At 35.5% G+C, this 23,760-nt stretch overlaps 2 protein-coding genes and 1 pseudogene across 2 annotated transcripts; 2 read left to right on the forward strand and 1 right to left on the reverse strand.

Annotated features, from left to right (window-relative positions):
- Nucleotides 1-485: 485 nt before the first annotated feature.
- Nucleotides 486-13,202, forward strand: LOC100803725 (uncharacterized). Its single transcript, NM_001255524.3, has 12 exons — nucleotides 486-862; nucleotides 968-998; nucleotides 1,782-1,874; nucleotides 1,969-2,031; nucleotides 2,212-2,323; nucleotides 2,521-2,606; nucleotides 3,123-3,181; nucleotides 3,277-3,379; nucleotides 3,474-3,534; nucleotides 11,943-12,025; nucleotides 12,099-12,179; nucleotides 12,740-13,202. Exons 1-12 carry the CDS (start codon nucleotides 549-551, stop codon nucleotides 12,797-12,799), a joined length of 1,146 nt encoding a protein of 381 aa, NP_001242453.2. The 5' UTR covers nucleotides 486-548; the 3' UTR covers nucleotides 12,800-13,202.
- Nucleotides 13,203-13,413: 211 nt separating this feature from the next.
- LOC100815308 (putative cyclic nucleotide-gated ion channel 8) lies at nucleotides 13,414-17,463 on the reverse strand. The gene is given in 6 exon segments (XM_041018328.1): nucleotides 13,414-14,400; nucleotides 14,479-14,715; nucleotides 14,861-14,972; nucleotides 15,707-16,075; nucleotides 16,369-16,616; nucleotides 16,906-17,463. Coding segments are annotated over 6 exon segments (2,244 nt in total). The 5' UTR covers nucleotides 17,452-17,463; the 3' UTR covers nucleotides 13,414-13,668.
- Nucleotides 17,464-20,057: 2,594 nt separating this feature from the next.
- On the forward strand, nucleotides 20,058-21,530 carry LOC100817226 (galactoside 2-alpha-L-fucosyltransferase-like; annotated as a pseudogene).
- The last annotated feature ends 2,230 nt before the right edge of the window (nucleotides 21,531-23,760 follow it).

The following is a 23,760-nucleotide window of genomic DNA, read 5'->3' on the forward strand; positions in this document are numbered from 1 at the left end:
GATTGTGAATCCGTAAGTTATATAAAACTTATGAATTATCAATTCGTAAATATTATATAACTTATGGATTCTTAATCCGTAAGTGTTATACACATAAAAAGACACATTATCTCCATTGTTAACAACTACTCCAACCACTTGTCGATGTACTTCTGTAAGACTTTCATCTCGATCAAAGTGGACAAATGGACTTCTCCTCTCACGAAAATGAAAAAACATGATGAAACCAAAAGAATGAACAAATGAATGAGTGAAGAATGTGAAAGAAAAATCTAAAAGAAAGAAGAGCACACATGAGTATTTTCGAAATATCGTAATATTTTTGGGTGCGAAAACAATATGCATGGTGCACCTAGAAGAGCGGTCCAGTAATTGGGAGTTGGCCCAATTAGCAATCCAAATAAGGAAATTGCTTCCTGCATTCCCCGAATTATTAAAAGTGGAATGAGATTATTAAAAGGACACGTCATGGATGATTCTATTCTATCTATTGTAAAGTGTTGGTGTTGGCACTGCCACACAACAGAGAGAACAGAAGAGAACCGAGCATGGTGATGGCCATGGCCATTTCATCTCCTTCTTACAACCTCACTTTCCTTCTTCCTCGCTCAGGCTCACTTCAACCTCTTTCTTTAACTCCGCCATCTTGTTCTTTTTTTGCTCAACCTCTCCGAAACCTTTCACTCAAGTTCTGTGCAAAAATTCAGAGCGTTGGAGTTGGAAGAGAAGGTCCAGCTTCCGATCCCAAGGCCGGCGTCTCACTTTACAAACCTAAATCCTACGAAGTTCTCGTTAGCGATGCCGCCAATTCCCTCTCTTATGCTCTTCAAGACGGAAAACTTCGCCTCGAAATCGATTTCCCGTACATTCACTTTCACTTTCTGCATTTGAATGAATGAATTGCATGGTTTCAACGTTATAAGTTTTGTATCCTTTTCCTGATTTGTCCCTGGGCTTTTGTTTTCAGGCCTTTGCCCAGCAACATTTCTTCTTATAAGGTACTACCTATTCTTTGCCACCTTTGATTGCTCCTTCATTGTATCATAACAACCTTGGCTGAACTACACCTCAATAGCTAGTAGTTTTTGTTGGAGAATTCAAGGCCTTTTTATAGGAATGTTCTAAACCACTTTCATAAGCTTAACCAGCACCTTCAATTTTGAGCTTAGTGCTTGCTAATATGATAAGTAAGACCATATAAGTTCCATGGAAGCTCTTCTAAACACCCCTAAGTTCCCCAAGTTTGGTTAGGTTATTATACATTTGTGAATTATTGAGAATGTTGTCGCATGCAGTGTTAGTATTGAAGATAATGCCTTTCCTTGTTATGGAGCATAACAAATTTTTACATCGTCTTTTTTTATACCTCACTTCATCTTCTGCTTCTTTTTTTATTAGCAGTGACTTTCAACTCATCAGTCCGACTAGTTGATTTTACGTGTGTACCATGGACCAGGATTGCCTGCAGTGTCCTGCTCCATTCATAACCCAATGGCTCAAATTATTTTGGGATTATATTTTATTAGATTTTTCACACCTAGTGGGATAAGGTTGTTGTTGTTCACTTTTATTAACTTTTTATTGTATGAAAAAAAATGGTAGATATTCTTCTTGCATTCTCTCTCGAGCTGCAGGGAATCCAGCTCCCTGTACTATATGCCAGGCTAACACTGATTTCATGCTTTAAGAAACTGTTCTAATTCATAGTCACTTGACCTTTGTGTGACATGCTTATCTGAATACATTGCACATAATTTTCTCAAATTCCTAAATATTTCAAGGGATCTTCAGATGAGTTCATTGATGCCAACATTCAACTTGCCTTGGCTGTTGTACGAAAGCTCAAGGAAAAGAAGGAAACCAGAGCTTGCATAGTAAGAAGACACATCCTGTTACTTCCCTTCAAAATTTTCACGTATATATTTTTTTCTCTTTTCAAAATGTTACTACATTTGTGTGTCTTTGTAGGTATTCCCTGATAAACCAGAAAAGCGCCGGGCCTGTCAATTGTTCAAAGCAGCTCTAGATTCAGTAATAAAATTATGAATTTATTTCCCATCTGTCTAATTAACCAATTCACATTTAACTTGTAACATTTTTCTAAAATTGTTCCAGCAAAAGATCACACCATTGGAAAATTCTGTATTTACGCCATTAACTCTCATTTGATTGGCATTGATTCTGAATGAAGATATTATATTTTGCTGCCAGATTGATGGCATTACCATAGGTTCCTTAGATGATGTCCCTACTGGACCTATGACTTCATTTTTCAGATCTGTCAGGAACACCCTTGATTTTGATTTCGAAGATGACAATGAAGGTTAGTTCTCAGAGGAAAAATAGTGTTACCATAACTTTCTACGTAACAATGTTTTTCTAGTTACCATATGAGAAACTTATGGATAACAATTTATCAAATTATACTTGAGACATATATTGGTGATGCAATATTGCTTTGTAAATTATGGTCATGATAAAATAATAATGTTTTGGCCATTTCCTTTCTTAAAAATGCAGGTCGTTGGCAATCTAGTGAACCTCCATCACTCTACATATTCATTAACTGCAGTACACGTGAACTTGCATATATAGAGAAGTATGTGGTATGGTGTTTCTGCCATTAGAAGGTTTCTCGAACCTCTTTTTTTTTTTTTCATTTCAAATCTTCAATGTGCTAAATAAATTTCACTCTTATTTGTATTTGCTTGGTCTTGGTTTGTTTAGTCAGGAATATTTATTTTTTGTTCATTGGTGATAAATAATATGCAATAATATGTTTATTTGATCCCTCCCCCATACCTTCGCATAGCGAAGAGCCTCTGGGCAATGGGGTACGAAGTTTTTTTTCATTTGATTTTGGGTCAGTAAGCAATATTCTGCAACCTACAGAGTTTAGCTGCTAGGTCCATCCCTTCCAGTAGCAACATCTTAGATAGTAAAACTTGATCTAGGTTCTGGTTTTTTATGCCCTTTGTTGGCAAACTATGGGAGTGATTCTTAATTCTTAATATATGTAATTATCTGCAATAGGAAAGAATTTATTCTGTACACTGGCTTCACCTAGCTGCTTTAGTTTGATGTATATCTTATCTTCTATTTTTATTATTTGGATTTTGCAGGAAAAATTTGCCACATCAACACCAACACTTTTATTTAATCTTGAACTAGACACACTACGGTATATGCTGTACTTTTTTTTTCCTGATTGAGTTTTCATACATGCCTAACTATTTCATATACTCATGCTTGACAGAATAATTATTGAATTTACAGTGCTGATTTAGGCCTCCCGGGCTTCCCAGCCAAAGATTTGCACTACCGCTTTCTTTCTCAATTCACTCCAGTGTTCTACATCCGAATCAGAGAGTATTCAAAGGTACCACTTCTTTATTGAATTGTCTCCAGATATTGATCATTTAAACATTGATTGTTTCCTTAAACATTGATTGTTTCCTTTTCCTGTTTTTAAGACAGTTGCAATAGCACCTTATATTGTCAATTACAGTGGAGCTGTATTCCGCCAGTACCCAGGTGCTACTATATATTTATATGGGTATCTGTATATGCATGCACAAATACCCACACCCCCCCACTCACACATGAACAATAAGCAAGATAATATATGGCTAAAAGCATGTCCAGGTCTTTTTTTTTTCAATCTATTGACTCATATTATGTAAAATAAATATTGGGTTTAATGCAAACTAGAATAAAAAAGTAATAAATTACTGAGAAATTTGTGGAAAAAGTATGATAAACTAATACTTTTATACCATTTATTTGATATCAGCATCTATTGGTGTATGTAAATACACCATATGTGTAAATATATAGAAAAGTAATTTCATAATTAGTTTGTTAGGATATTTGTTAGTTTGTTAGAATATAACAGCTGTACAGTTCAGCTGTGGCTTCCTTCTATATAAGGATAGCATGTACCCCAATTATCACTTTAGTAATCATAATGAGCTCCACCATTCATTTCAATTCTGTTTAGCCTTTCCTAATATGGTGTCAAGAGCAAACGATCCTGTTTCTCTCTGAATTTTTTTCAAATCCCTAAATCTTCTTCTTCTTCCTGCTTCCTGCTCGAAGCTCCTTCAGTGGTGAATTCCACTGCTTCTGCTTCGCAATCCTTTCCAAACTCAGTCACTGAGCATCTCGATGATTCGAATTATCTTCATTGGAAGCAATAGGTTGAACCTGTTATCAAGTCGCACAAGCTTCAGCCTTCATTGTCAATCCACAGATTCCTCCGTGCTACCTCAATGACAATGATCGTGCTTCCAATCTCATCAATCCTGCGTTTGAGGCGTGGGAGGTTCAAGACCAATCTCTCCTGACATGGCTTCAATTGACCTTGTCGAAGTCCGTTCTATTGCGCTCCTCAATGCGACTCACTCCTACGAGGTGTGGGAGACGATTCATGAGTACTTCCAACTGCAGACGAAGGTTCGTGTGCATCAACTTTGCACTGACCTTCGCTCGGTTCAACTTGATGGAAAATCCATGTGCAAGTACCTTTCGCAGATCAAGAGCATAGCAGATGAACTCGCCGACATTGGCTGTACGGTGAAGCACGAGGAGTATGTTGATGTGATTCTCATCAATCTTCTGCAAGAATACATGCCGGTCATTGCTGTTATTGAAGGAAATTTCAAAATGCCTCCGGTCAATGAAGTTGAGGCTCAACTTCTTTCTTGAGCCTCGCAACAATCGGTTTCGTCAGCAGTCCTTTTCGACGGTCAATTACGTGTTGCACGGTGGTTTTGGAACTCGCGGTGGCTCCCCTGGCAGTCGTGGTGGCTATGGAGCGGTGGTGTCTCGGAACGTGGTGGTGCCTCTGATCGCGGTGGTCATCGTGGCGGTGCTCCTGGCCATGGTCGCGGTGGTCGCTTTGCAAACTCTCAGTGCCAAATCTGTTTAAAATTTGGTCATACTGCTAATGTTTGCCATTTGAGAGCTGATAAATCCTATCAACCACCAGATTCTATGATGTATGATCCAACAACACAGCAACCCGTCAATTTCAAAAGTTCCAATACTTGGACGAATCCTTACAAATCTGCTGCTCCTAGTGCTATGATTACTGATTCCACCTCTCAAGGTGCTTCTGCTGAAGCCGACACTACTTGGATCCAAGACTCAGGTGCCTTGAATCATGTTACCGGTGCAGTTCAAAACATCACTCGGTTTTCACACTTTGATGGTCCTGACCAGATCTACATTGGTAATGGTCAAGGTTTGCAAATTAAGGGTTCTGGTTCTTCATCTTTCATCTCTCCCTTTAATTCTCAAGTTTCCTTTAAACTTAATAATTTACTCCATGTTCCTGCCATTACTAAAAACCTGTTGAGTGTGAGTCAGTTTGCTAAAGGCAATTCAGTATACTTTGAGTTTCATCCTCGCTTGTGTCTTGTCAAATCTCAGGAGACTCGTGAAATTTTGCTTCAAGGTGCTGTTGGATCCAATGGTCTCTATTCCTTTCCTCATCTAAGGCTGCACAATTCTTCTGTTTCTGCTGTTTCCCCTTGTAAGAATAAGGCTCATGTACAATCTGTCCCTGTACATTCCTTGGCTACTGTCACCTCGGTTGATGTTCCAGCTCCTGCTGTTTTGTCTTCTAGTTCTAGTACTCTTTGGCACACTAGGCTAGGCCTTCCAAATTTACATGTATTGAAGCTTGTTCTCAATCAATGTAAACTTGGTTCAGTAAATAAAAATACCTTTGACTTTTGCAAATCATGTGTTATTGGCAAAGCTCATCGTTTACCTTCTGCACTTTTTGATTCTGTTTACACTACTCCATTGGAGTTGATTTACACAGGCTTATGGGGTCCCTCTCATGTGATTTCCTTTCCTGGTTATAGTTATTACATTGCTTTTATTGGTGCCTTTTCCAAATATACTTGGATTTATTCCTTAAAAGCAAAATCTGGGGCTCTCTGATAGGATGCACCAACCTTGACCCAAGAGGGCCACTCACAGACCTACGTACCTGCTGGACTACGTGCATGAATAGGACAAAAGCTGTTAGTAGTGCTAATGATAGTGCTGTAGTGCTTTAGATGGTGCTGTAGTGCTTTGGGCAGTATTTTTAGCACTTTTGCGAGTTTGTTAGAAAAGTGGATTGTTATTATTTTCGTTTTTATGCACGTGTTGTAGTAGAAGGGTCTAGAACATCCAATGATTGGCTCTTTAAATACCACGTAAAGCAATGAATAAAAGGCAGAAAAAAGTTTATCTTCAACCTTCATCCTTTTTCTTCTTATTGGAGATTACCTTGATCTCGAACTCAGGGAAAGTAGCGCTATCACTCTCACAGTGTTTCAACACTTCAAGTCTATGGTTGAACTTCAACTTAATCATAAGATAAAAAGTGTACAATCTGACGGGGCAGGGGAATTTAGACCTTTTACATCCTTTTTAGCCTCTCATGGCATTACCCACAGACTTATATGCCCACACACTCATCATCAAAATGGGACTGTTGAGAGGAAGCATAGACATATTGTCGAAAGTAGTCTCACTTTGTTGCATCATGCTTCTTTACCACCAAAATTTTGGGACTTTGCCTTTATGACTGCAGTTTACCTTATTAATAGGTTACCTAGTGCTGCACTCAATTTTGATATTCCTTGTACTGTCTTGTTCAAAACATCTCCAGATTATAATTTTTAGAAATCATTTTGCTGTGCTTGTTTTCCTCTCTTAAGACCCTACAATGCTCATAAGCTAGATTTTAGATCTCAAGAGTGTCTATTTCTTGGCTACTCTCAGTCTTGCAAGGGTTATAAGTGTCTTTCTGCTTCTGGCAGAATTTACATCTCCAAGGATGTTATTTTTAATGCACAAAGGTTTCCTTATGCTGATTTTTTCCCTCCTCCATCTTACCTCAATATTTCACTCTCCAACCTGATTTGTCACCCTCTTCTTCAGTCATTGAATCCCCTACTAATTCTGTCACTCATTCTGCATCTCAGTCCTCTCATACTGCAGCTACTGAGTCTGTTTCCTCTGAGTCTTCTTCTCAGTCCTCACCTCAACCAAATGTTCCTGTTGCTTCCCCTAGTTCAAACACTGGTTCAGGTCAGTCTTCTGCTGCTCAGAGTTCTGGTTCAGGCCTGTCCTCTGATGCCCAGGGCTCTGATTCAGGTCACTCCTCTGCTTCTCCGAATTCTGGTTCAATTTTCAACAGTTCAGCAAAGGATATTCCCAGAATTGTCAATGATCACCCTATGCAAACCAGATCAAAGTCTGGATTCCCAATCCTAGACTTCACCCTTCTCTTTTTCTGGTGCACAGTGAGCCTAAAACAGTAAAAATTGCCCTTGTGATCCTCAGTGGTTTGCTGCTATGCAGAAAGGATATGATGCTTTGATGAAGAACCAAACCTGGGATTTGGTCCCTCTTCCACCTAACAGGAAGGCAGTGGGCTGTAAATAGGTTTTTCGTGTTAAAGAGAATGCTGATGGATCTATAAACAAGTACAAGGCTCGGTTAGTTGCCAAGGGCTTTCACCAGGTTCATGGTTTTGATTTTCATGAAACCTTCTCCCCTGTTGTTAAGCCTATCACTGTCAGAATCATTCTCACTTTAGCACTCACTAATGCATGGGATTTGTTTCAACTTGATGTGAACAATGCCTTGTTAAATGGCTTGTTGGAAGAAACTGTTTATATGGTGTAGTCACCTGGCTTTAAAAGTGCAGATAAAGGTCTGGTATGCAAATTAAATAAGGCACTCTATGGCCTTAAGCAGGCTCCTAGACAGTGGTTTTGTGACACCCTCTACCCCTCACATATATACTAATAAAGGAATAAAAATTCAAATATTAATTAAAAGTATTTTTAAAAAAATTTTAAATACAAGTCTTTCAAAGGGATAAAAGACTCACTTTCACTTTCTTCAACATCATATTCAAACTTGTCCGAATAAATAATAAAGTCATCTCGGCTCAAACAAGGCTGTCTAAGCTTCATACAATTAATATAGAACCTATATCCTAATGTCACATCCTATCAGAGCGTTGTGTCCCGATGTCCTTCAGCACATGGTTCCTTAAAGCAATTCACCTAGTCATCTGCTCCCCCGAACACAAAGTTCAAGATCATCACAGGATTCAAACACAAACAACACACGGGGAGTGAATTATCATATTCCTAACTAATAGAGAAACAAGGCAACTAGATATACATATCATATAAACCAAATAAAACTTAGTTACACGTAATTCACGTAATTCCACCACTTTGTAATTCAAAGTTCACTTTTCAATCATCAATCACATTACACAAGAATCACACGCTCTGATCAAGACATAATAACACATCAATTTCATAATAAACAATTAGCAAGCGCATGAAACAGTTATGCTAAGACTCAAGCCTATATGCAATGTGGTACATAACAAGACACACCACACAATGAGTTTGTCAGGTCACTCTCACTAAGTAAGATCATAGGGAGACCAGTCAGGGTCACGATGTTTTGCGAGAATGCTCCAACCATATGAGATCAGCATAGGCTTAAAGGAGCACTCAAACCTGGTGACCCCCAAGGCCTACACTCCGAAGAGTCCGTCAGGGCCTCTCCTTCCTGATTCAGGTCCAGCCCCTAAAATCATTTTAGCACACAGACACTGCTCGTGAATTATACAATACCCATGACCTCACACTCGTGTGTTAAACACGTACAACATATTGCGCTACAATTTAACATTGATTCCTAAATAGGAAACCTACACTTTCTCTTTAACACTACGCATTTACACTTTTCTCAAGATAACACTGGTCGAATTATTGTACAATTCATAGCTTACAACACAAGTAATTTCACATCAAGAGTTAATCACACACTTATTTACAACCAAAACTCATTCACAATTTCACATCTCATAATGTCACAATCCACCATCACATGTTTTCACGTATCTCACAATCCAACACATGTTCTACTTTACACTTTTACTCAATCTCAATAACAATATTATAATCTCAAGGCAACATATTATTCCATAATTCATCACATATTTCATTTATTAACACTGCTCATGAATTATACAATATCACGACCTCACACTCATGTTTCAAACATGTTTAATACAATTGCGTTACAATTTAACACTGGTTCCTAACTAGGAACCTACACTTTCTCTTTAACACTGCGCATAAACACTGGTCGGGTTATTGTATAATTCATAGCTCACAATATAATTAATGTAACATCAAATGTTAAACACATCCACTTATTTACAACCGAATATCATGTCCACACTTTAACATCTCATAACATCACATCAACCATCTCATAACATTCCTAATGATATTCATAAGGTACAACACACACATGTTCATCAAATTTAACCATAATATTCTCAAACTCCAACACTTAATAATTTTTGGAATCATATTATAACACTCTACAATATTATTTACATAAATTATTAATATAAATAACTACCTCTATATATATAAGCTAACATACATCATATTGAATCACAAATATCAAAGTAAGCTTTCAATGCACAAATTCTAAATAATTATATGAACACTTTGGTCAATTTCAATTATAATATTAATTTTTTAAATTATATATAAAAATCTAAAAAAAACAAGAAAAAGAGAAAATACAAAATCAATATTTTTCTCTAAATTTTTCCTTACTTTATTTCATCAATTCATATTAATTAGAAAAATGCTCAATTTATAAGGTTCACGCTCAACACAATAGCATATCAATTTCACAACAATTGGTTTGTCAAACATATATAATTCACTGTAATAATTATAAGCATGTTCTCACTAATCCCCAGTTGTGAATAACTCATCCCTTACCTCTGAGCGGACTCACGTGTCTTCAGCCAGCGATAGCAGCATCTCTAGCGGTTCCCTGAGATTCCTTCAGTTATTCCTCCTACTACTCCGATAGAATTCCCAAACGTCAGAGAGACGGAGAAGAGATTGAAACCTCCACTTGTACTGTCTTCATGCGATTCCTTTTTCTCCCTCCACGAATATTATCTCGAAAATCCCAACGGTGAAAGTGTGCGCAATTGAATTTCGAACATCATATCCAAATTTCATGAAAATTCAATGGTTAACGAAATCGGGATCGTAGTTTTACCGAGACAGTTTTGAATTTCTGCGGGAAATTAAAATGCTACAATGCGAAGGGTTTTCCTCTAAGCTCAGATATGATTTTGAAATTCCCAACAGTGAGAATGTTAGAAATTGGGTTGCAAACGTGGTACTCAAATTTCACGACGATCCAACGGTGAACGAGTCCGAGATCATCGTTTTTCTGAGACAGGTTTGGTGAGCTGCGGGAACAAGAAAGGGTTTTGAGAGGAGAAGGGGAAAAACGAAAATGAGACCAAAAAGAGGCACCTGACTTAACATAACTATTTATACCTAGGGTACTCAGCCCAGGTTTGGTAGACTCAAAACTACTCTTCTACAGTTTGGTTTTTTTGCCAGTAAATGTGGCCCATCTTTGTTCACATACACACTCCAGCAGCAAACAATCTACCTATTGGTGTATGTAGATGATATTATTCTCACTGGCAGCTCTCCCTCTCTTATTCAGAAGCTCACAACTGAGCTGAATGCAAGCTTTGCTCTCAAACAACTTGGTTTGCTAGACTAGTTTCTTGGTATTGAAGTCAAGTATTTTCCTGATAGATCTATTATGATGACACAAAGAAAATACATTAGGGACTTGTTGCACAAAACAAAAATAACCGAGGCTCAGCCTATCTCCTCTCCTATGGTTTCCTCCTGCAAACTCTCTAAAAATGGCAGTGATCTCTTTCATGATCCTACCTTATTTCATTCAGTTGTTGGGGCACTCCAGAATGCCACTTTGACTCACCCAGAGATTAGCTACTCTGTCAACAAGGTCTGCCAGTTTATGGCTCAACCTTTAGACACTCATTGGACTGCTGTAAAGCATATTCTGCACTATCTAAAGGGTACTGTTTCTCATGGTCTTCACTTAAGACCTGCTGCTCTTGGGAAGCCACTCAATTTAACTGCCATGTGTGATGCTGACTGGGCTTCTGATGTGGATGACAGACACTCTACCTCTGGCTCTTCTATTTTTCTTGTACCTAATCTGATATCTTGGTGGTCTAGAAAGCAGCAAGTTACTGCATGGTCAAGTACAGAGGCTGAATACAGGGCTATTGCTCAAACTACAGCTGAATTGACATGGGTTCATGCTTTATTAAAGGAACTGCATGACCCTTTCTCTCCTCCTACCTTGCTGTGTGACAACAAGAGTGCTGTAACTATTGCTCACAATCCTGTTTTTCACAGCCGTACTAAACACATGGAAATTGATGTGTTTTTTGTTCGTGAGAAGGTGTTGGCTAAACTACTTCAGATTTACCACATTCCTGCCTTTGATCAGTGGGCAGATATCTTGACCAAGCCTCTCTCTCCATCCAGATTTGAGGTTCTTAAGGCCAAACTCCACGAGAAAGGATTTTCCTCTAGAAAACCTTCCACATGAGTTTGGGGGGGGGGGGGGGGGTATTGGTGTATGTAAATACACTATACGTGTAAATATATAGAAAAGTAATTTCATTATTAGTTTGTTAGGATATTTGTTAGTTTGTTAGAATATAGCAGCTGTAGCTTCCTTCTATATAAGGATAGCTTGTACCCCAATTATCACTTGAGTATTCATAATGAGCTCCAGCATTCATTTCAATTCTGTTTAGCCTTCCTGATAGCATCATACCTGACAAGGAAGACTATTTTTCCAGTTTATGTAACAACATTAATTTTTTTTTTTTTTGATAAAAGAAGAATGTGATTACTTGCTTATATATTTTAATTTATATTTGATTCTCATTGTATGACTAGCATACTTTTATTTGCTGATGATATGGATCATCCACTAAATTTTTTCTTCATAAACTGTTCACTGTTCAGGTCCTTGGCAGGTGATGCTTAAACAAGCAGATGGTTCTTATGCTTGCATAGCAGAAAGTGCAAACCGCTTCAGCCTTGGCGAGGTAATTTCATAATCTTAACATCATTTGCTTATTAGTTGTAAATAGCTTCATGCTAATCTATTGACTGATATAGGCCAAAGAGGAATTGTTGAGGGTCTTGGGACTTCAAGAAGAAGAGGGAAGTTCCCTAGAATTTCTTCGAAGAGGCTACAAGGTGTTCTCTTGTTAGATAATCAGTTTCTATTAACTATATGCATGCTTGTGTCTTTTGTTAGTGTTCTTTTTGTCCTTGGTAAAATTTGCATTTTCCCGTGATCCTACACTGCATCCTTTATAATCTTTCTGTCCTACTTAAGAACCAAAATACAGTTTCAATTCTTTACAGTCTGTTCACAAAGTTGAGGCTGCAGAAGTTTCCATGGGTCTTCAGATTTTGTTCTATTTCTCTTGTTCTATTTGTTTATATGAAAATATCAATGGTTGTACTATAAGGTAGGTCTGCATTCAAAATAAGATCTAAGGGCAGACACACTGATTTTTGTGAAACTTCTTGTGGGTTTTATGTACTGTTATTCTTAATTTTATTATTCTTACATGCACAAGTAATCACCTTTTTTACATATTTATACAAATGATCGAGCTGATTCTCATTATGTTTGTTTGAGCATTGATTCAATTTCCTGCTACAGAGGGTTTATTATGATATCTTAAATCTTATTTGGCCTGACTGTAGTTCAGTTATAAATCTTTTGCCTGCATTGTGTAATATTACAGGCAAGCACGTGGTGGGAAGAAGATTTTGATTCAGAAGTATCTTCTGCATGGCGGAGTTGAGTAGTACACTGTTAGAAGAGACTGTTTTATTGCATCTGCATGTAGTAGTCATTGAATGGGCTCCCGTATATTCAAGAAAGACATTTCCTGCAGAACTGCCCAATTTTTATTTTTATTTGTTAATATTTCGTAAGGTAATATTTTTCCATTCTTCCCCTTTCTGTTTGAAAACGGATGTCACGCATGGCAAAGAAATGTAAGGACATCACGAACTCAATTGTAATTTGCAACATGTCTATTGTGGGCATCTACCCGTCCATGTCAATAGTTAGTGTGTACAATTGTTAGGGATACCGCATGCGCATATCCCTGTAGGGAGAGCGCCATGCAACCCTATTTTGTAAAATCTTGTTACATTCCTCGACTATGCAATCCGTATTGTGTTTGATTTTCACGTTTAATTCCAAATACAAAGATAATTTATCTTGCTTGGTATAGGAGACGAGAAAAATGCATATGAAACATATATTGACGTATTTTATTTGAAGCCTTAAGCTCCTGTCTTGGGAGTTATACTGAATATGATTAATGGTTGTGAGAAGTAATACCCCACGCACAGGATAATCCTTTACACTTCTTGTGCAATGTTAATAGAAAACATATTTTACGTTATGCTCATTGGTAAATATTTTGAAATTTACATACACAATATGACAGCTAATACTAGCAAGCCTGCAGACTTATTAAAAATGGCGTGCAAGTAGAGTTTATATCTAAAATCAATATCCATGGACAATCAACAGACTTGGAATCATGTTCTAGGTTACCCAAACCAAAATTTGTCACACCATATAAGCTAACACTGTTAAGTGATATCAGCTGATGAATGAATATCTTGCAATCAAGTTGAACCACGAAGGAGAGGAGGATCAGTCATCATCAAGATTACCAAAGTCAGGTTCCGGGGGCTTTTGGAGTTTGATCGTCTCCCTCGAACTTGAACCACGAAGCCTATGACCATGAAGTGCATTAGCAGCAAAGCGAGAAGCATAGACGGTTGTTCCAAGTCTAAGCCCTGAAGGGGAAACAGAAGTATCTCTACGCTTGACCAAGGCGCTTGCTGAACCATCACCGTTTTCATAATCAGAGTCACAGAATTCTTCTTCCTCCCTCCTGCGCTGTTCTGCAATCTTTCTCCTGTAATGCCGCCTCCACGCAGCTTGAATGTAGATAGCAGCCCATGTTCTCCACTGCTGCGAATAGAAACGGAAGGTGTGCTGAACCTGTCTGCTGTGAATGTGCCTAAACTGGGAAGCAACAAACTTCAACTCCTCTGCTTCCAAAGCAAATGCCTCAACCTCATTTATAGCTTTCACCGTCCTCGTCGATGTTGGCAAGCTAGCAGCAGATTTGGGGTCTAATGCCCATGTTAGTAGCTCTTCTCCACAGAAGTCAGCTTCCTTCAGAAGACCTCTGTTGAAAAATCCACTTCTTCCACCATCTGTAGTGACACTCTCTAGACGGCCACGTATGATGAAGTGCATCTCATTAACTGGATCCCCTTCCCTCACTATGTAAGTTCCCTCTGTATATAAACTAGGCTTCAGTCGCTCACATATAGCATCAAGCAAACGTTCATCCATGTTGGCAAAGAGAGGAACCTGGATGAGTATACAAAAGACTTATGAACAAATGAAGACATATATCTCATGTCATAAAGAACAGGCCAGTATACTCACCCTTCTGACTAAATTCAAACAAAGATGCCGTTTGATATCTCTCCTGAGATCTTTTGGAAGACTCTGAACTAAGCTCTCTTCATCTACTCCTCGGGTGTTCAGCCACTTGTATTGGTCATAGCGTCTCACTCTTTCCCTTAGCTCCGGAGGAAGCAAGCGATGATGCATCCACTGCTCAGAGTCGCGTCTTTTGATCCTCATTTCCTCAAGACGAACTGACATTGATTGAAGGTAGGTCTATCCAGTTGCACGATAACACAACTATTAGAACTATGGTAATGACTCTGGTTCTTAAATGTATCATATTAATTAATCAAGACATCAATAATCATCATTGAAAGATAGAAGATACCTATACTGCAATTTTATTTTTTTTGTTTACCTGCATGTTTCCAATCAGAAGAGCAAAAAGGATAAGCCCCATAATAGCTATTACTATGGAAAACAAGACCTCTTTAGGGTAGGTACTGGTTAGAAGTCCCTGACCAAGTGTACTGTGGAACGCAAAACAGAAGGTGCTTAGGCTTGTAAAACTTGGGAACATATAGCAATTTTCATGTTATTGAAATGCACACGACCTAGGTGCAGGCAGTAATTTTAAGAAATAAAAATATAATTCTGCTCCAACTTAATCAAACATATGTGTTAACAACTGCAATAATTGGACTTGTGAGGTCAAAGTGTCAACATATCATCTTTAAATAACACTGAATAAAGTTCATATTTTAAATCTATAGGAACAAAGTAAATTTGTTTTGCATGTTAGTTGGCAAAGAAGGGAAATAGGTGAAGCTAACATCAAGTCAATGCTTAGATAATATGGGTCAAGTTAATTCATCAGATGGTATAGGAGTATTTTAAATCAATTGGTCGAGAGTTCAATTCTTCTTGTCCTTATAATCACACTAAAATCCAACACATGATAGTAGTGTGACCTCGGACCTGGTAGTTATCCATTCTTCTTGTTTCTTTTTCAATTTCTTTAGAATTTAATTATCATACACTTACAGTATAAAATAGTTTTATATAGTCATTCAATTACAAATCATTGTTAATATGACTTTTAAGATAATTATTATAAAAGTCATCAAACTTATCCTACGTGATGGTTTAGATGACAGCACATAACATTTTTTCTCCTTTTTTAAGGAGATGTGTCAGACATGTAAATCAGAACATCTGATACAGAGAAATTTTAATTTTAGAGAACAAGACAAGGAATATATACCTCAAGTTTTGAAGGCCCCACCACAAACAGTAACAGAATTTAGGAAAAACTTCTACGGAAGCAACAATATCAGACTGTATAGCTTGAGAGAAGATTCCATAGTTAAATTCTGAGGAATCATCCTCAACAAAGCAACGACTTTTCAGAACAGTCTCGCTGACATTTCTCCAAGATTCATACCCTGACATATGCTTGTTCGAATTCGAACAGTACAAGAAATGTGTATTGCATCCTTCAACTTTTTTACAAGCATCCTTCCAGCAGGTGTCATTACGTTCAATGGCTAGTAAGTACCAGACAGAGCCAGTTATCTGTGCCATTACAAGAGTCAGAAGAATGAACTTATTACTACATAAATTAGTAAATTCTCTACTTACATGAATTAATTAGCCTGTATGGAAAAAAAAATGGAAACTGCTATATCTAGGACTTCAAAGTCTTACCGCTTATTTTCTTAGCCTTGCAAAATTTCCAAAATACAAAACTCCATCGGTTCTTTATTCTAATTTTTACTTTAATGCACATAAATTGTAATATGGATAAGAACCACACCAACACTAGGGCATGGTTGAGTATCATCTTTGGATATACTAGCCTTATTTAGACAATAGTCCTAAGTAAGTAATCAAGTTCATGGTACATGTTGAGCAGCAGAGGATAACTAGAAAAGAAGGGTTGTTTCACATCATGCACTTACATGACTAGCAAGCATATACCAGATCAAATAGTACATGGCACCGAGCAATGCGTTCTCAGAAAAAACACCCGCTGTTCTTTTAACTTCTGAAGCTAAAGGTAAAAAGCGTAGAAATCTTGGAAAATATTGCAGGATCACAATTCTCAACAGTGCCGTTTTTGTTTCCAGTACTTCTACACGTCCTGATCTGTATAGATATTTCCACACTATAATCTGCACCAAACATGAAGACAATAACTGAACCTCATTTGCACAAAAGTTTTCTAAATATAACTTGAATCATAATTATTATCAGTGACATGATAGGTCTAAATTAGTAGACATTAACAATTGTTTAGATTACTTAGTAGTTCATGAAACAACTACAAATAATCTTCTTGAGGGATACAATAAAAGATGGAAGAATCCTTGTATTTTCTTGTCATTAATGATGCCTACATAACCTTTCATGAAAATATAAGCAGGATAGATATTATTCTTATTGAAAGCTTCTTTCTCAAACCTGTGGGATAGGCAGCACAGAAATGAAGTCAATGATGAAGTAACGTTGTAAATATCTCTTGGCAATCTTTGTAGGATCTATAACAAGTTCACCTCGTCCAAATACCCGAGATGAAGGAGCAATGTAAGCAGTGCGGAATTGAAAACTTATGCGGAGGAGATAAATGAAATCACATATTGTTCTCATTGGGACAGCAAAACTTGCTAGGTTGTTATCTATGGCGAGGCAAAATGACTTGTGGTTGAAATAAGGAAGGTAAAAGAAGAAGGGATCGCATGCTACAGAAACAATGCACAGAATCTCAAAAAACTTGTTCCAATACAGAAGGTTCTTATCTTGAGGATCAAATACTTTTTTCTCAGACACTTTAAGATCTTCTGGGAACACTGCCCAAGTAGTCACTCCAGTCTTCAGTGATCTTCCAAATGTCTTTAGTCCATCTGAACTCTTCTTCATTCCTTGCCTAAACGATTTCGATGCTCTTTTTCTTCCACGACCAGGAAGAGGAATAGGCAGAGAATCTAAATTGAATCTTAATTTTTTCATCCCCCTTGAGCTTGATGGCATAGAACAATTCGAATCCAGATCATCCAACCTACATTATCCACTGTATGTCAGATTCAAAGAAGCTTATGTTAAAAACTTAGCCTTAATTTGCACACACTTGACACTACACATAACACAATGATTATTTATCAAAATGGAATATAACATAGCAAATGAAACAGTAAAATAAATGTGCTTTTGTATTCTATACCTTACGAACTTCTCCTTCTGGCCTCCAATATACTGTGACTTGTAACCAGAATCAAACATTTTGAAGAAATTACATAGAGACTGCTAGGAATACCTTATCTGTCAAGCAGTCCCTGATGTATGAGAAAGTTCAGTGTTGTATTTCATACAATGCAAATAATCACAGAGATGTCAGAATTTTCTTTGTACACATAAGCTTTAAAATATGAAATTCCAAGGGAGATGGTCCTTAGAAAACAAAGACAGATGAAAACAAAGACAGAAAACAAGGAGTCTTCTAAAGAATCAAACGCAATGAAACTTGCTAATAATAATTTGACATGGTTTAGCGGTGGGTTGCCAATATTAAACATGCCCCCTTTCTAAGGTTTGAAACTTAACGGATTCAACATTCTATGTTTTTATAAACCATGTCAATCCAAGCAATAAAAATGACTAGGACACAATTCTAAGAATGTTGTTTTGTCAACAATTGCATTTCCAAATCTAAATTGGCAAAGGCGTGATCATCTGCAGGGTTGTCCATTTCTAGCAACCCCTCCTGTTCTTATTTTCATAATTGATTTTTTTTTTTTTGGAATAGAACTATTTTGCCAATCAGTGAAAGATGGGAAACTGGATCAACACAAAAGAATAATGTAAATTGGATGAACAGAAAAATCTGGGTATGTACTTACTGTGATAATGTTTAAGGCTTTGATTGTACAAAATTATGGTATATTGGGGTGTGGAAAGGAATGCTAATAGATGAAATTAGAGGGAAGAAGAGATTGGTAGAACGGGAAGCCTTAGACCGTTACGGCAGTTACGTGGGTCCCCCGCTCCAAGTGCACGCTCTATTCTGCGCTTTTTTGGTAAGAAGTTAATTGAAAAAAAATTCAAATAATGTTATTTGTGTGTGTCTATAAAAAAGGGTTGTTCTGTAAAAAAAAAAAAAAAAGGTTATTAACCGGATACGGGCAGTCTGAAGGAAAAAAAAGTATGATTTTAGGACGAAAATTTGGTTAAATTGTATTTTTTATTGTACAAATTAAATCTTTTACAGATTGTAATCGTGCCATTTTGTTTCATCTATTAGTTTTCTTTAAATATTTAACATATTTTCGTTAATCGTGTGACATATTCTCTAATTTTGTGATTTTGATTTCTTAGATTTTAATTCTGAAAATTAGATTTTTTAAGTATCAAAATTATGTGATTTTTTTAGTAATAAATTATACTAATAATATTAAAGTTGATATTAATGAATATATATTGAAAATTTAATATTAATAGAAAAGATATTATAGATTCTTGCTCATATTTTAAAATTTTGGGTGTTTTAGCTATTTATTTTCAAAACTTTCGGTTGTTTAAAAATTCCAATATATAATTGTATAATTTTTTTTCCAATTATATCCCTAGGGTAGTTGAATAAGTAGCACTTTTTTTAGTAAATTCTTCATAAGTTGGAGTTTTACAAGGTACTTATATATAATGGAACATTAGTGTTATTTCTTATAGCATATAGTATAGAAACTTTCTCATAGGAGTATAAATGAAGTAGTTAGAAATAATATGGATTAAAAAAAAAAAGAAATAATATAGAAAATTATAAAACAATAAATGAAGTAATTTAATCTAAATTTGTATAGATTAAATATATCTTAATCTATCTCTACGCAAAAACCTCAAACATCTAAAGTTTTGAATGGAAGAAATAAATGATTTTTACAATATTTCTCCTAACAAATAGATTTTAGTGATGATTTTACTTTTTTATAACTTATTTTAATTTTTTTATTTTTTACTTTCATGGAGATTCCAATTGCCACAGAGAGAAATGTTAGCAGCAAATGACTTTGAACATTAGTGAGTGTCGTCACTTATCATTAGTGACTTTGAACATTAGCAGCAAATGACTTTGATTAAAGTTTTAGCAACACCACGGAAATTTTTCAAGCCACAGCGGACAAGATGATCGAGGATGAGTTCCAATAGATTTACAACACTGATCCTCCTTGTTGTAACGGTAGTCCACAATATATCAGAAGAGAACTCAAGAGGAAGAAGATACTACAATAATACCGTGTCTATAACAGTGAAAAACACACCCTTAATTGTTAGCATCTGAGCTTTTCCAAGTTTTCGTTTTTCTAACTGCTTGTTTCATTTTCGACATTCTTTTGTTTTGTATGTTTGTTCCGGATTCATAAATGGACTTGGCAAAGTTAAGGTGTTGCCAGGAATTTTTCAAAATGGTACTGCCTCAGAAGAAAGAAATACAACGACTAACAATAGTATTGCATCAGGAGGAGTAGGTGTGTAACGTATGGATTATATATATGTTTTACTATTCGTAAAATAGCTTCTTTTTTTTGACACATTTCCTCTCTACTTAAATCAATTTCTCTTGATTTTCCCTCTCCCCCAAATCTCCAGGCTCGAAAAATGTTTCTTTTACAAGTTCACCAAATAAGTCATCAACTACTCCAGATATTGATCTTGATGACAAAGACAAATTGCTAGGTGGACTTTTAACCACTGGATTTGATGAAGCCTCATGCATAAGTAGGACGCAGTCCCACTTATACCGCAAAGCTTCTCCTCACAAACCTTCTCCATATTTGATATCTAAACTATGAAGCATTTCATACAAGGTGTGGACCTAATACTAGATCTTATGACAGAAGCATGAGAAAGATTGTGCGCTCCAAGAACAAAGGTGCTGCTACATTGTGTAAGTACCTTATCTGGTGCTAATGGTTTGGGGAACCAAATGATTAAGCATGGCTGCAACATTTCTTTATGCCATCCTCACTGATCGAGTGCTGCTTGTAAAATTTGATAAAGACAAGCATGGCCTATTTTGCGAGCCATTTCTCAATTCAACTTGGATATTGCCTGAGAAGTCTCCTTTCTGGAATGAAAAGCATATAGAAACGTATCACATCTTGCTAGAGAAGGATGGTGCCAGCAATTTAAAGGAGGGTTTACCATCAGTTCTGTTTATTAATCTACAACACACCCTCAGTGAACCTGAGAAATATTTTCACTGTGACCATAGTCAAGATCTTCTTCGGAAAGTTCCTTTGATGATTTTGCAGTCTGATCAATACTTTGTCCCTTCTCTGTTCATGAACCCGTTTTTCAACTTGGAGGTTACCAAAATGTTCCCTGAGAAAGACACAGTTTTCCACCATTTGGGTCGCTACCTTTTTCAGCCTTCAAACGAGGCATGGGAACTAATCAGTAGCTACTATGAGGCACACTTGGCCAAAGCAGATGAGCGAATAGGCTTACAGATTAGAGTCTTTAATGCTATTTCCACTCCACAAGAAACAGTTATGGATCTAGTTTTAAGTTGCACATTAAAGCATAAGATACTAACAGAAGTTGAATTGCAAAGTTCAGCATCTTCTGCTAGAAAAAACCAGACTACTGTAAAAGCAGTTCTTGTGGCATCTTTATATCGAGAGTATGGAGATAATCTACGGAGGATGTATCGGAAGAATCCAACAGTTATGGGGAAGTGATAAAAGTTTATCAGCCAAGCCATGAAGAGCATCAAAAGTATAATGATAATAAGCATAATATGAAAGCTTGGATAGACATGTATCTACTAAGTTTATCTGACGAGTTGGTGACTACCTCTCTCTCTACTTTTGGCTACGTTGCTCAGGGATTAGGGAATTTGAAACCGTGGCTTCTTTACAGGCTAGTCAATAACGAGACCCATTTTCCACTATGTGAACGAGATTTCTCGTCGGAGCCTTGTTATCATGTTCCTCCCAAGCATTACTGCAACGGAAAGCCTATGAAAAATGTTTCTTCTTTCCCCTAGCTATTTGAGGGAGTGCAAGGATTATTGTTTTGGTCTGAAGTTATAATTGTATCATTTTGGTCCTCGACCTGTATAATTGTTTTCATTATAATATAACATATTTTTGTTGTTGGTTTAGTATTATGATGTAGGGACATTTTTTATATAAAAAAAAATTATAGACAAAAGGTATCTTCTAATGAGAGGCTATCATGTCAAGTAAAATATAATTATTATAAATGATAATTTTTTTAAAATATTTACTACAATTACATGATTATGAAAACTAATTAAGTTGAAATAATGTTTTCTGAATTGATTCATGTGTTTAATAATATGTTGGGACTTTATGTTACACCTATATATTTTTATTCATATATTAATAATAATTAGTATGTTAAGTTTTGAATCTGTAATTTTTAGATTTTTTTATTTTTAATATATTTTTAAAGAATTTATATATGCATATGTTAAGTTTTTTTTATAAAAAAATATTATATATGTAAATTTTATATCTAAATATGTTAGAAAACAAACCAAATCCTCCCTCCGAGCCTTCGTGATCCTGGACAACTTAGGTGTATTGATTATAAAAAAATGCAATTTGGGTGCAAGTGTAATTAAGAACTCTGACCCTTGACCAAAAAATGTTTAACTTCAACCATTTAAGCGTAAGTTTTTTAATTAATTGTAATCAAAATGTCTAATGGTTAGATTAATAACTTAGAAAGAGTATATTAGTCAATAAAATGTGTGATGATATTAGAGAAATTATATTTTTACAGCAACTTGTACAACAAATTATATAACTAAAGAAAAGGAAAAAAGTGATCGAGAAAAGAAAAAAAAAATAATAAATGATATAATAAAAGATATATTCATATAAAATATCTCTTGTAATTATATCATTTTGGTGGACGTTTCACCTGTGTAAAGCCCGTAAGGCTCATAGTTATTAATTCAAACAAAAATTCCTAATTGTACTATTGTAGTACCCATTTGATAAATAGCGCCCAATTAACATACATTAAGTTTCAACTTTCAAAACAAATCTACTTGTAAGTGTTTAATGATTATATTGATTTTTGGTCATCCATCAATCGACATACATATTATTTATTAACTTAAATATGTTTTAGTGCTTTAAATTTCGAGTAAGATTATTTTGTCTCTAAATTTAAAATTGATTGCTTTAATATCTGTAATTTGAATTTGAGCCTTTCACAAAATATCAAATATCTGTAATTGAAAAGAAAGAAAAAACTGATTTTAATTTACATTTTATGCTTATGTGGCTACTTAATTATAAGTTGCTTATATGATAACTTACATGAATTTTGTAGTTATCAAACATGTTATCGCATATGTATCATGTATATTTTCTAATCAAAATAATTATTACTAGTAAATCTGAAAATAAATCTATTTTTAAAATCATTAAAAAAATGTCTACAATTAACAATGATTATTTGTGAGTCCATTTCTAAAAAAGATGTAATAAGATTTTAAATTTGTCATTAGAAGATGGATCAACATGTCAAAATTTATTTTTGATGGATTAATATCAGGACGATCCAAAATAAATCTAAACTACTTTTTTATATAAATTCTAAATAATATTTTATCATATAAACTCTATCTAGTCATTATACTAATAGTGTATGTGACTAATGAAATGGTTGCCACATCAATTCATAATCATTGGTACAATTATAAAGAATCTTATATCTAATTGTAATAAATCTTCAAAGAAACGCGTCCTTTCATAAAAGAAAAAAGACATATAATTCTTCGTATTTACATCTTTCCTTATAAAACATACTTTCATGATAGAGTATATTTTTCATATATCATTTTTTTCATAAATAAACACACTTTCATAATACAACCATTTAAATTCTAGAGAAAAAATATTCATTAATTTGAAAAACTCTCACGTGTGAATCCATGATCATAGAGAAATGATATTTATACAACAAGAGAGAAAACTTAAATTTGAAATATAATAAATGAGAGAGTGATAAATACAATAATATTGTATAAATTATTACATATTATGTATCATATCTCTATTTTTAATTAATATTATTGTCTTGATTACACAAGAGATGAGGTTACTTAACTCTATTTTTCAACTTAAAGTCAGTTACACAACCCCACAAAATCAACGTAAACATCATTAGAGCACACCTGATCAAATTTTGATTAATTTGAGTGGGAATAGGATTTTTGACATTTATAGGAAGATATTGCATGTCTACGGTGTCCTTGTAAGAAATGCATTAGAAAATGATTAT

Source organism: Glycine max, chromosome 8 (assembly GCF_000004515.6).
Source record: "Glycine max cultivar Williams 82 chromosome 8, Glycine_max_v4.0, whole genome shotgun sequence".
NCBI lineage: Eukaryota > Viridiplantae > Streptophyta > Magnoliopsida > Fabales > Fabaceae > Glycine > Glycine max.

Coding starts and splice junctions, on each gene's coding strand:
- LOC100803725 (NM_001255524.3), top strand. CDS start 549: ATGGTGATGGCCATGGCCATTTCATCTCCTTCTTACAACCTCACTTTC. Junction 863..967: donor CGCCTCGAAATCGATTTCCC/GTACATTCACTT, acceptor TTTTGTTTTCAG/GCCTTTGCCCAGCAACATTT. Junction 2,032..2,211: donor TCAAAGCAGCTCTAGATTCA/GTAATAAAATTA, acceptor TTTTGCTGCCAG/ATTGATGGCATTACCATAGG.